Here is a 13330-nt window from a genome sequence, read left to right on the forward strand (position 1 = left end):
ACGTATGGAAAAATGACTAGCGCTAAATCCGTCACAATGCTGGCAACAACCCATACTGAGACTAACAATAAATTATGATCAAGTTTTTAACTAAAAAAATGTTACATTTTAAAGAAAATTAAGATCATGTCCCAAAAAATTCTGGTCACATAAAATTTTCATAGAGTTAGCGTTTTTTTGTGAAATAAAGAAGTAAAGTCACTACATCAGCATTTTTATTACATTTCGACCCTTCATAAAAATCACCGAATACCGAATACCCTTTACGTCTAATTGACACTCGAACCTTTTATTTGTACGCACGTTTATGCATATCTGTTGACGACAGCGAAACGTAAGGTTATTTTATTTAGATTATCAGGACCATTATAGCTTTAATTATCATTTTGGGGTGAGTTAAATACCTGTTATTTCTGCCTATAAAACTTTATTTCTATTGACATATGAAAAGGAAGTGATTCTTAATTCGGATAATGTTTACTTTATTCTTCAAAATAAATTGTTTGGAAGTTGCGATTGTTAAATATCACTTCTTATAAGACGTAATTATGATTTTTTATTTGGTTGTGGTTAAACAAATCGACTTAGGTGTGGCAAACCGAATCGATAAAAAACTTGTAGAATTTTGAAGTGTTACACAACATATATATCTCACAGATTAAAATTATTACTTATCCCAGAAGGAACAATAAGTTCAGTTCAGTTCTTTGCTTAATGGCTTTTAGTTGTACCATTAAAGGATATAGACAAAAGCTGTCAGAGAGAATAGAGGTACATTTTTGATAGGTACCTATTATTATTATTATGTCATTACAATGGTGCAATACAAGAAGCCTGTTTTATATAAGCTTTTTGGTGCAATAATATAACCAGACATTACAATTTGAAGAATCTCTGAGAGGAACTAGGGTCCAATTGTTAGTAATGCTTCTGAGAATAAGTACAGAGTGCTCAGTTGATGACATCAATAAAAATAAAACAAAACTCATTAATATTTATTTAATGTTGACATTCATTTCTTGTTTTTCTTTATTTCCATTTTCCTCTTCCAGGTCTCGACAAGTGTTTTAAATTCCTTTCTTTCTTCCAAACATTTTCTTTCTAATTGACCCCAGTGAGTTTTTTCGTTGTACCATTTTAAATATCTTTGATAATCCTATAGATATAAGATACGTTAATATAAGTGTATATGATAAATAAATTAATTTATTTTCAATGCCGAGTCACTTTTTGTTAAAAAAATCAATACGAATATAGTAACATCGTAGAGTCCTAAGAATATTTCGCCGTGTACTCTACACAATGCAATGCTTAAATGAATGACACAAGTTTTTTTTTCATTTCAAACTACAAAGAATGATGTTAAAAGTGAGGGCCTTAGACTTGGAACACATTAGTAAAAAAGTAGTAGGTTTAGAAAACATCTAATATTTACGCGAATTTCACTAATACAACTACTACTACGTTACTACTTACCTATTGGTAATTTAAAATACCTAATCACAATAAATAAAACAGTTTCTTAACACCTTAAGGTCAAGAGATTTTGACAATTTGAGTCCCTTAAGGTAAAGCTCATATAAAGATAAAATTTACCCGTTCCAGAATTAAGAGCCTATAAATTTAAAAGTTATAATAGTCCTAAAAATTAATAGTTTATTAAAAATAAAGTAGTTACAAAGCAGTAAAGCCGGGGAAAAGATTTAAATATATGTGACCATAAAAATCCTGATTTGGCCAGTATTTTTTGTAGACAAAGTCTTGTTATCCACTAGTATTTACTATAAATGTATTTAAAATATCAAAAATACACATTTATTGTAAGTTACTTACAATCACTGTTTCACTTTCATCATCCAAAAAGAAATTGTAAATGTCCCTTGTATTTAATCCATGAGCTGCTATACTGAAAATAAAAATAGCTCGAAGTTAATTTCTTACCAATTATATTTTAACTTACTTCCTCGAAGGAAGAGTAATTAGTTTCGAATTCAAGTAGGTACAGATAAATGAGTATATAAGAAGTCATTTTTTATGGATATTTTTTTACCATAAAGTAGTAAAACAAGGGTACGGTCCGCCTGATGGTAAGTGGATACCGTAGGATATGGGTGCCTGAAATACCAGGAGTATTGTAAGTGCGTTGCCGACCCTACCTCCGAGCTGCCCCCATGAGTTCTGGCTGCTTACTCACAACAGGAACACAAAATTGCTTGGGAGCAGTGTTATTTAGCCATGATCTGTACCGTTGAGGTACTTTACCAGAGGCTTCTCAAAATTTTGAGCAGGATATTTCCGGCTGTGCTCTACTCAGTGAACTTTTTATACTATAAAAGTGGAAAATAAGCGTACGGTCCACCCGATGGTAAGATGATATCGTAGCCTGTAACATCAGGATCATTGTAAGTTTTGTTTAAATTTACTGTACCGACTTTATCCCCAACCTTCCCCCAGAGCTGTTGCGGAGCTGGAAACTGTATTCATTTGTCAAAATAGTACAAATTTCTGGTAATTGGTGCCTTCAGGCATTATATACCTTAAGATCTTGTGGTGAATTTCTATATAAGACATTACAGTGGGTAATAAATTCCACTTACTGCACGATTCGTTCGGCACTCAGAAAATCGTCCAATTTATTTATGATAGTCCCAAATGAATATCCTTGAAGAACACGTGCTAGACTTTGAATGTCCAAATTGTATGGTACTATGCGGTTACTGAAATGAAGGTGAAAAAAATATATGAAAATACTTCGATTTAACTCAAACAAAATAAAGGGTTCAGTTTTTGTCTAGTTTATGCAATAAAGTTACGTGTGTGGTTATTAGTATTTTTATAATAATAGGCAGTGGATCTAAGAAAATTACTTTTGTATCCAGTTTCTAAGAATGAGATGTACTTCGGAGTAGTTAGTTTCGGGCAAAAGTAAAACTGAGTTGAATTTTTTCAGCATCTCCGTACTCTTGGTCAGCCATGGTTCTGTGCAACTTCCTGTAATATTTTATTCGTTTATTTAAAACAGAATGTGAAAAAAATTAAAATGCTGAATCTCAAAGCATTTTTTTACTACAATGACGAATAAACTAGTTTTAGTTTCAAATTAGCAAATTTATTTGTATACTAAGGAATGAAAAAAACGAAAATTAGAACAGTAAACTACGCGTTTGAAATACTTTTAAGTTTGACCAAAGTCTAGTCAGTGAGTACTCGTTAGTCAGTTGCGCTAACAATAAGCCAAGTTTCATTTCTTCTAATTGGCAATAATTTCTTCTATTAATAATGCTTTGGCGGCAATTAAAATTGTAGCTTTGCTTCGTTGGACCTCTTCCTCTTCCTAAATATATTTTGGTTTAGTCCATGTCTACTTTTCCTACTTTTTTCTAAATTTTGTCATCATTTTTACCTATTATTGTGATGTTGTCTTGTTTATTAATCTTTTTAAATAATTTAAGTATGACGAAACGTTTTATTAGACCATAATTTCTATATGTTTCTGCTGGTGGGACCTATAAAATATATTAGTTCATTCAATTTTAAGTTACCATATTTTCTTTACTTATAAGTCTGCCATCAAGTGACAGAATCTTGTCAAATTATACATATAAAAATGATATTATCAGAATATTATTACCTTGGTACAAAAAAGTAGCTCAATATGCCTTATATAAATTAGTGAAGGTTGCGTATGTTTAGCACAAACAGCTACGTTATTAATTAATTGCTGTAAATACAGTGTGGTAACATTTTCAATTTCAATCTCACTCGGGTCTAACTCATAAAGTACAGCTTCTGAAAACGAATATAATTTTATCTAGTTATTTATTAGAATAAGTATATTCTCTTGCTAATATTCTGAGAGGAAATTTTCGCAGATTCGTTTTCAACTTAAAAAACAATCTTCTATAGTAAAATAAAAATTTAAAAATTATAATAGTTATAACGATTTCATTACGGAATGAGTATTTGTAAGTTTACAATTTTTTTTGGAAGTATGAGAAATTATACATAGGTAGTTGTGGCTCTCATCATCGTGTTTCAAGGATTACACAAAGCCATCGGACTTGGGTGTTCTCATAAACACGTAAAACACCTGATAGTTATTGCTACTTTTGGTATAAAAACGTAAAGGAGCAGTGGGTTCGATTTATTTAACCAATCATTTTCTTAAGTAGGAAAGAAGGACTTTATCCAACTCGGCGTTAAGAGGCTGGTTTAGTTCAATAAAGTTCACAGTCACTGTAAAAAACAAATTTGATACAAAACTGTGATTTAATTACCATTAACTGTAGCCATGACATGGACAAGCGTCGTCCTACCGCTAACCTTTGGCCCTACCAGCAATATTTTCTTAAAACCATGGATAACTTCTCTACATCTTTCCCACCAAATATTTCTTATTTCACCACCAAAAGGTACAACAGATCTAAAAGTATGTTATTCTAGATAGTTCTATCGACTTGCTCACTATTTAATTATATTATATTCTGTTTAGTAGCGTACTGGATTACGTTCTGACTACATGGAGAATCAGGCCTATGTCCAACAGTGGGACACTACAGGTTGAGTTAATCAATTTTTAATAATTGACGTTTAACGCCGTTGCTATAAACCTAAGTTTGGAATATAAAATATGGATTATACTAAATTTTCTACATAGATTAAGGACATCCCAACTTATAACAGGCATATTTTTCAAATTAAAACCGAAGATACCAGATTAAAACAATAAAAAAAAAGGAATTTTTTACTTTACCGTAATTCACACCGAAGATCTGCGCCTGCAAAGTTAACATCGCCGATGAAATTTTGAAAATTAGTTCTTGGATATTCTTTCAAGATTCCACTTATCGCAAGATTCTGAAACGAAAGTGTATGATTATCATCGTTTTAATAAATAACCACGGTTACTATTAAAAATTAATAAATAATATCTACTGTATATTTTTTATGCATGCTAACAGTTAATTTATCTTGTACATCTTCGTTTATTTTTTCTTTGATTCTTCGTTTTTTCTTTTTACGCTGTACTTTATCTATTCTTGGCTTCGGCATTTCTTCTCCATTGTTTTTATATTCTTCTTTTAAAGCTTTTTTAAGTACTTTCAGCTCTTCTCTACAAAAAATCAGACCACTTAGCAAAATTTACGTCGTATTTTTTAGTTTAAAGGTCTATACTTACCTCATATCGTCATCAATGGAATTACAAATTTCCATTTTAGCTTCCATACATATTTGTTCATTGTCGATATTTTTTATATATTTTTCCTTTGCTTCTACAGATGCTTCATCGTCGACGGCAGACCACATATTCTTATATGTTTTTATTGCCTGTATTTAATACGATATTTGGTCATATCATGATCGGTCAAAAATATACGATTAATTTAACATTTTAAAGTAAAGGATTCCGTGAAATTATACAAATATATTTGCGAAATAAATAAATGTTTGAATTACTCATATATATGTTATTTAATAACATTATGTTAATAATGTGAGGTATGACACTTACGCTGAGTTGCACGAAAAGAAATTAAAATTTAAGTAGTGATTAAACTAATTTAATCGCAAGAATTGTATGAAATTCTTGTGATTAAATTAGTTTGATCTCTACTTAAATTTTAATTTTGTTTCGTGCAACTCGGCGTTAGCCTCTAATCTTCATTTTAGCAGTGTGCCTGAATTTTATTTTACGATATAAATGTAACAATAAAATAGTAGAATAGTTTTGATTAAAAAACTACTCCGTAATTACTTCTCAAATGACAATCTGTGGTTATAACAAATGTAACAGCGATGACAAGTATATATGCTACTTTTTTTCTTTCGCACTTTTACAAATTTAAATTAAGACGTTAGAGTCTTAGACTAAAAATCTCAAGAAGAAGCTTATACGTAGCTCTGCGACTCACAGCGTATTATTTATTTTACTTTAGTTCAATGATTGACGATATGCTTCATGGAATAAATATTAAAAATAACAGCAGGAAAGCTAACAGTAAGTATATTTTCAGTTCTTTTTGAGGCAGGATAGTGGTATCCCGGATGTAACGTAGGATTTTTCATCATCTTCTTTAGAAGATCCGCTTCCAATTTCTTTTTCCTTAATTCTTCCTTCTTCAAAGCCATTTCTTCTTTTTTTAATTGTTGTTTTTCCCATTTTAACTATCAAAATAAACTGTGATATTATAATTGCCGTAGAGATTTATCAATAACCATCAAACTTATAAATTTGACTGAATTTGAGTATTTGATTGAATTTGAGTTGGTGCAGCGGTCACAGTACTGACTGTTGCGATGGAAGATGGAAGTCGCGTGTTCGATCCCCGCTCATGACAGATATTTGTATTGGCCATATAGATGTTGATTATTGTCGTGTTCTGGGCGTTTATGCTTGTGTATTGTGTGTTTCCGGATTTAGAAGAAAATCCTACTGGGGGCCGTTGAGTGTGAGGCGTTTATTTATTTATTTATAATTTTGATCTCTTTTATATTTCTTCACATGAGGTGCAAATAAGTATTTTTTTCGATACTTCCTAGCATACTGAGATGTAGTTAAAGGTTAATTGTATTAGGACTTCCTTCGTATAGTTTAATATACTATTTTACCCAAACAAACCTGTAATGCAGTCTTGTTTTTATTAGCTTTCTTGTTTTCTAAATAGATTTGATATTTTTCTAGCCATTCTAATGGCGAGGGTACTTCGTCTTTTATAATTAGAGCTGCGCCCCCTTGATTCTCCTTTGGAATGTCGTTGAATAACTTGATTTTTTCATACCTATGAATTATTAACTGCGATTTAGAAATATAAATTGAAAGCTGTGATATAAATAATGACTTTCGATGTTGTGACGGTATCTGTTAAAATGATTTTTGAATTTTATAAATTAGCTAATAGTTTATTTTTTTTGTTGCCTTTGTTTTTGTACGTGTTGACATCATTTATTGTAAAAGTTACAATGAGACTAGCTGTTTAGGACAAATGTCCCTAAATTTAATTTTAAAAAAGAAAACAAATTAAAAAGACAAGTGAAAAATAAATGAATAGACAACTTATCATAATTTTTGTGTTCTTTGTATTTTTTAATGTATACTTATTATTGTATAAATAATAAATAAAAAATATTTTTTTTTTGAATGAGTTACACTTAGAAATTACCACTATACTTTAATTTATTATTTTAATATTTGAAAGACTACAGTATTTCAAACAAACTATTAAAAATTAAAATTCAAATAAACTTATAAAGTACAAGGTAATAACAATTTATCCAAATAAAATAAGATTATTTGAGAAAGGCGAAATCTACTAAACATAGTAAAAATATATAGAGAGATAAAAATACTTAATAAAAATCTTTAATTTTTATGTAATGTATCCAATTTTGTAATTATAAAATTTTATACCATTCCTGGAACCAGCCACGTATATAATCACGAAATTCTTCAGCAATTTCACCTCTTCTTCTTTGCATAAACTTTTCTTTATAGTTGAGGCAATCGATTACTCTCTGATGTTCGTATTTTTTGTATAATTCCGCATATTTTGATTTAGCCTAAAAAAAAATTAAGAAATAAAAATTAATCTCCGAAACGCATGTACGCGCACAGCTTCCGAAAGACGCGACGGTACAAAAAATGTAAAAAAATCTTTTTTTTTTGTGTTCATTATTTACAGGTTTGCATAAAAGAAAATTAAAAATGATGGTATGGCGGCACGACTTTTAATTGCTCAAAATCTAGAGCAGCTCTACTGGGGAAGTACCTCAACCTTACAGAAGATCACACTTACATAATACTGCTTTCAAGCAGTGTTATGTTCCTGTGGTGAATAAGAAGACCAGAGCTCCTGGGGGGATTGGGGTTAGAATCGGTAACGCTATTGCGATGCTTCTAATGTTGCAGACGTCTAAAGTCTATGGTAATCGGTTGTCATCAGGAGAGCCGTACGCTTGTTCGCCGACGTAGTTGTATAAAATAATAATAAAAAAGTGTGTGTTTTAGCTTTGACGCACGAATGGAGTCTAAGAAAGAGATAAATACCATATCAAACGGTAAATAAATCATTCAAAAATCTATCGATCGATCGATGACGTTATTAGAAAACGTCGTCTATCAGACGATATCCGATAGACGACGACGTTTCATTCCAATACATGGCGTTACGAGAAACGTAACGAAGTAATTCGTTCAGCAGATTTTACTACTCATATTTTTTCATACAGGGGACCTTATACGAAAATCTATTCTTAACGAGTAAACTCCAAAAATTTAGTGTTTATAATCGCTTCAGCCTGTAATGTCCCACTACTGGACATAGGCCTCTTCCCCATGTAGGAGAAGGATCAGAGCTTAATCCACCACGCTGCTCCAATGCGGGTTGGCGGATATATTCCCTACTATGAGTAACGATCGCTATCGGGTGTACATGATAACAACCGGGACCGACAGCTTAATGTGCTCTCCGAGGCACAGTCGGGAAACCCACTAGGACTGCACAAACACTCAGACCACGGCAAACACCTGTATGGCCAATACAAATGTTTGTCATGTGTGGGGATCGAACCCGCAACCGCCAGCGCAATAGGTACAATCCATGGCTGTGACCGCTGCGGCAACGCGGCGTCATTAGTATTTATAATACTAGTTGGAATTTTAAATATGTATTTCTGTTGATCAGTCAGTCAGTAAGTACAGCCTATTACAGTTCACTGCTGAACTTAGGCCTCCCCACGTTCGCGCCAGACCGGTCCTGCGACACAGGTGACCAGTTCACTGCTACTTCAACTTGCTAATTTTGTGGCCTATGTCAGTTATCTTCGTTCTTTCACGTATAGTCTCTTTCCTAATCCTATCTTTGAGAGAGACCACAAGCCCTTACAGTTCACGTTCAGTGACTTTAAGCTTGTGGACCAGTCCCTTCATCCATCCACCCCATAGTCGCCACCCCGGGCAGGCGGGCTGCATATTTTATAGCCAGCATTTGCATAGCTATCCCGCCATCGGTCGGCTCCTATAGTCCCCGGCCAATATAGTAACTTTCTTATCACTGCGTCGCCTCTTACGACACCCATTTGAGAGAGGTAGTGGCTATATTTAATAAACCGCCAGTTGCAGTTGGTAGTTCTTATTAAATAAATAAGTAAAAATTTATTGTAACATTATCTACTCGTACCTCTTTATCTAGTTGAGATTTTTCGGCATTTATTTTATTACAGTAATTCAGATGAAGCAGCTCATCTCGATTGCAATCTCTTTTCTTTTTTCTCTTTAACTCAAAATATTCTCTGCAACGCACAACTATTTTATTTCATACAAGCTAAACCCGTTACTTCGTTTGCGACTGTCATCCTTTTCATTACGCCTACATAATAGATTATGCTAGTTAGGGAGAGCTGTACGATTTAATATTTCTACGCATTTCACGATCATTTAATATAATTTGAAGTTGAAATTTGAATTTGAATGCAGAATGTTGTGTGTTGGGTTATTTGTAAATACTAAATTATCGAGCATTAAAACATGGATACCACCTACTGGATATTCTTAACATATTTAATTTCTAATAAAAAGTTAAAAAGGTAGTAATGATTAGATTATTCCAGAAGTTTGATACGCGCCAAAATATAGACAGATAGTAAAAGCAGAAAAAGATTACATTTGTGAATTTGACATTAATTATAGTGTTCTCAAAAATGTTTTCAAGATATCTATAGTAAACAGAATTGGACCTCCCTGGTTACGGTTTTATTATAATTATAAATAAATATAATAAAGATAGAGATTTTGAATAATTTTATTTTACGAATTTACCATTTACCTTAAAACTTTTTGTATAAGTTTCGCACTTCTTTCTCTTAATTCAAAAGGTGCACTAGGTTTTAATGTACCTTTTAATTCTTTTTCCCAGAACTCCCTTTCCTGTTTTTGGTGTGTCTTATGTCGAATTACTTGTCTATATTTGCCATTAAAAAATAAATTAATTATTTGTAAAATCATTATGCTTGGTCATAATACATTTATTAGAATTTAAAAATGTTTTATAGTTCCTCCAAAAATTAATTATAATCGAAAATATTAGTCCTATTATTTATCTAAAATGTTCGAAAATATTTATAAAAAAGGGTACTGAAATTTTGCTTAACCTAGATCTTTCATGCGCTTGTATCAATGCAACGAGACCTCGTCTCATTAACGTTTCTTCTGATACCTTTTCTTCTACTTCATAAACTGTAGCCACATTGATTCCTTTGTGCTCGGATTTAACATTCTCATTCTCATTTTCCCACCAAGCTATTTCTAATACATCGTCCTCAAGTAATTGGTCATCTTTTTCACCGTCTAAAAGTCGTAAATATTTTGTAGATTAAATATAATGAATTATTTCACACAATTATATGACATAGTTTTTGTCTTGATGTGTGTGGTTTTTATATGCTCTACCTAATATTTTTATGTATGCTAAATTGCAAGTGATGCAAGACCATCAGTGATGACTAGATGAGATGAGACTTGAAAAGGCCTAAAGGTAGTCAATAAATAATTAACTAAACCATTTACCGAGTTTTTTTGTTTCAGCTTCCTTTATTTCTTTAGCCTTTAGAAAAGCCTCTTCAACCGCAGATTTAACTAAGTCTGACCTTTCATTTTTTACGGGAACATCCGAAAATTCAGTATCATCTGGTGTCAACTTTTGTTCAATCAATCCATTGCTTAAAAATTGAAAAAATGTTCCTTCCAATTTTGTTATTTGGTGTTTGAGTTCAAGAATCCTAAAATGAAAATATTTGAAATTGTAGATATATAAGTTTAGTTACTTATGATTCTATAGAGGTTTTTGAAGCCTTCCTTAAATTGTCGTTTTTTTTATACCAAAAGGATAAATTATGTGAATACTTAAATCAATTTTAAATGTTTTTAATTACTTTTTAGGGTTCCGTACCTCAAAAAGAAAAAACAGATCCTTATAGGATCACTTTGTTGTCCGTCTGTTCTTTGTTGTGTCTGTTTATTTACGTCTAGTTGGTTATGTAATAAATAAAATAATTATCATCACATATATTTCACCTCGCAACAACACTTTTGACGACGTTAGCAATGTATTCAGTCTTTTGTAGCTGTAGATTATGTTGGAGGCAGTCCAAAGCGTCATTGTAGCAAACTATGTAACTTCCAAGCATTGCAGTCAGTCGCTGGACTGCGTCACATATTTCTTTGTCATGGGCTTTTATTTCCTGGAAATAATTACGTAAATTCCGTAACTTAAACGAGTATTGCGAATGTTGATATTCGGTAAAAAGAACGATCTTGTAAAAAAATCCTCTGATTTCTTTGAAGATCTAAGTCTAAGTGTTATTTAGTCTAGAAAACATAGAATAATCATCTCATAGAATAATAATCATGTCATAGAATAATCCTTGAAAAATATGAGAATTACTAGCTGCTGCCCGCGACGTCGTCTGCGTGAACGCTATACAGCACCAAAAATACCTACAAATAATTAACATTCAATGCACAACTCCATCTATGACTTTTAAAAACAACTATTAACCTCGCCAACATGATCAAATTTAAATTATTTATATCCAAAAAGGGATTGATGATGATGTTTTTGAAGTCTCATAGATGGCGCTGCTTTAAAATTGTCTTGATACTACTCATATTCATTTAATTATATTTATAGGCCTAAGTTACTTATATTGCGTGAAGTTTATAGTGTGAAGCTAGCTTATAGAATGGTTATTATTATAATAACAACGACATTCAAATATGCGTCGTTAGATTACACGTTGTTACAGAATGCGTTGAAGAAATAAAGGTTCACTGCTTGTTCCCCGTAGGTGATAGCGTGATAAAATGTAGCCTATATGTTGACCCAAATTCTTAATAATATTCGAGCCAAATTTGAAGTAAATCCATGCAGTACCTTTTGAGTTTATCCCGGACATACATACAGACAAACAGAAAAACAGACAAAGAGACAAAAATTCTAAAAACTATTGTTGGCTTCGGTATCGATTGAAGATCACACCCCAAGTATTCTTTTAAAAAAGTATTCAATGTACAGTTTTGACTATCTTACCATTGTATTATATGTATAGATTATGGTCTGAACAAAACTTTTCTATTGTGCCCATTGTAATATAAAAAACGAGTGTGCCACTCCATACGACTGAAGTAAAACTTTTTATCTTCACTAACTTATATTTGCTACTCAACTTCTAATCGCCTCGCCCGATCATAGTTGTCGTAACTCTCTCGTCACGCATTAACCAACTTACCACCCCCAACCCCCAAGTAAAACGCGCGTGAAGAAGTTTTACTTTAATAAACCCAGTTATTACAAACTATATCAAATTTCATGATTATTAGTATTTTGGACATGTCCAGAAAAGTAGTATATGTATAATGTTATAGTGTGTTGAAATAGAGTTCCTTGAACTCACCTGATATTCAAGGTCCAATTCTACAATGTTATTTAATTTCTCTAGTGTATTCTTCCATTTTTTAAAGTAATAATCACTCGTCATTTTTAATTTTTCCTTAAAATATATTTACATCGTATTTATCAAAAATGTGCCCGAAAATTAATCAAGATGGTTATGGCTATCTTACATTAAGCCTCAAAATTCTCATTAAGCATTTTTGTGTGAAGTGATTTGATTGCACCTATATTACTCTAAAAGTAGGTGGTCAAACATTGATCACGATTAAAATATGCAATAATTCTTTAGTGGATAAACTACGTACAAATACGAATTTTGTTTTTGCTAGACATCAATGTTTTCGAGGAGAAAATTTATGGTAAAAAAATTAGTTGTTTGTAAAGTTGGTTTACGGACGATAGTTTTATGTGACAACGTCATAACAAAACATCTCCTCAGACGTATAGGCCAATCGAGTGATAGTATATGGAAGATAAATAGCATCTATTACATAGTAGCATATATATAGCATCTATTATCTTTATATTAATATACGAAGAGAAGGTAATTCCTCTTAATAGGAGATAGTAGTTTAACAAACTGATAAACAAAGTTCTATTACAGTTAAAAAGACGTAACAGCATAATTATTTCTTTAAAAATATGTTTTAATAACTTTAACTAACGTCTGGTAAAACAGTCACAAAATTTGAATCGATGCCTCGCCCTATAATTTCCAGGAGGTGTTTTATCTGGCAGCGAAGTTTCCTGCCGCGAATGTCAGCCATCTTGCGCCGGAAGTAGTAAACTCTTCCGCCCTGCGAGTGACACCTTGTCGTTTACATATCTTTTATCGCCACTCGAGCGATTCTGCGGCTTTTGTTTGCGCGTCATAAAAGTATATT

General features: G+C 32.0%; 1 protein-coding gene across 1 annotated transcript; it reads right to left on the reverse strand.

The window, feature by feature from the left end:
* Window positions 1-985: 985 nt before the first annotated feature.
* Window positions 986-12531, reverse strand: LOC123654917 (dynein regulatory complex protein 11-like). The gene is made up of 19 exons (XM_045590774.1): window positions 12448-12531; window positions 11069-11235; window positions 10562-10773; window positions 10147-10342; window positions 9822-9956; window positions 9177-9288; window positions 7409-7557; window positions 6620-6779; window positions 5998-6165; window positions 5180-5328; window positions 4960-5113; window positions 4754-4857; window positions 4278-4423; window positions 3632-3789; window positions 3404-3506; window positions 2868-2991; window positions 2598-2717; window positions 1834-1906; window positions 986-1156 (listed from the first exon to the last, which is right to left on the reverse strand). The coding sequence occupies exons 1-19, from the start codon at window positions 12529-12531 to the stop codon at window positions 1013-1015; spliced, it is 2658 nt and encodes an 885-aa protein (XP_045446730.1). The 3' UTR covers window positions 986-1012.
* Between the last annotated feature and the right edge of the window lie 799 nt (window positions 12532-13330).

Source organism: Melitaea cinxia, chromosome 7 (assembly GCF_905220565.1).
Source record: "Melitaea cinxia chromosome 7, ilMelCinx1.1, whole genome shotgun sequence".
Lineage (NCBI taxonomy): Eukaryota > Metazoa > Arthropoda > Insecta > Lepidoptera > Nymphalidae > Melitaea > Melitaea cinxia.

Coding starts and splice junctions, on each gene's coding strand:
- LOC123654917 (XM_045590774.1), bottom strand. CDS start 12,531: ATGACGAGTGATTATTACTTTAAAAAATGGAAGAATACACTAGAGAAA. Junction 9,289..9,821: donor CTTATACAAAAAGTTTTAAG/GTAAATGGTAAA, acceptor TGTGCGTTGCAG/AGAATATTTTGAGTTAAAGA. Junction 4,858..4,959: donor ATGTACAAGATAAATTAACT/GTTAGCATGCAT, acceptor CTTTCGTTTCAG/AATCTTGCGATAAGTGGAAT.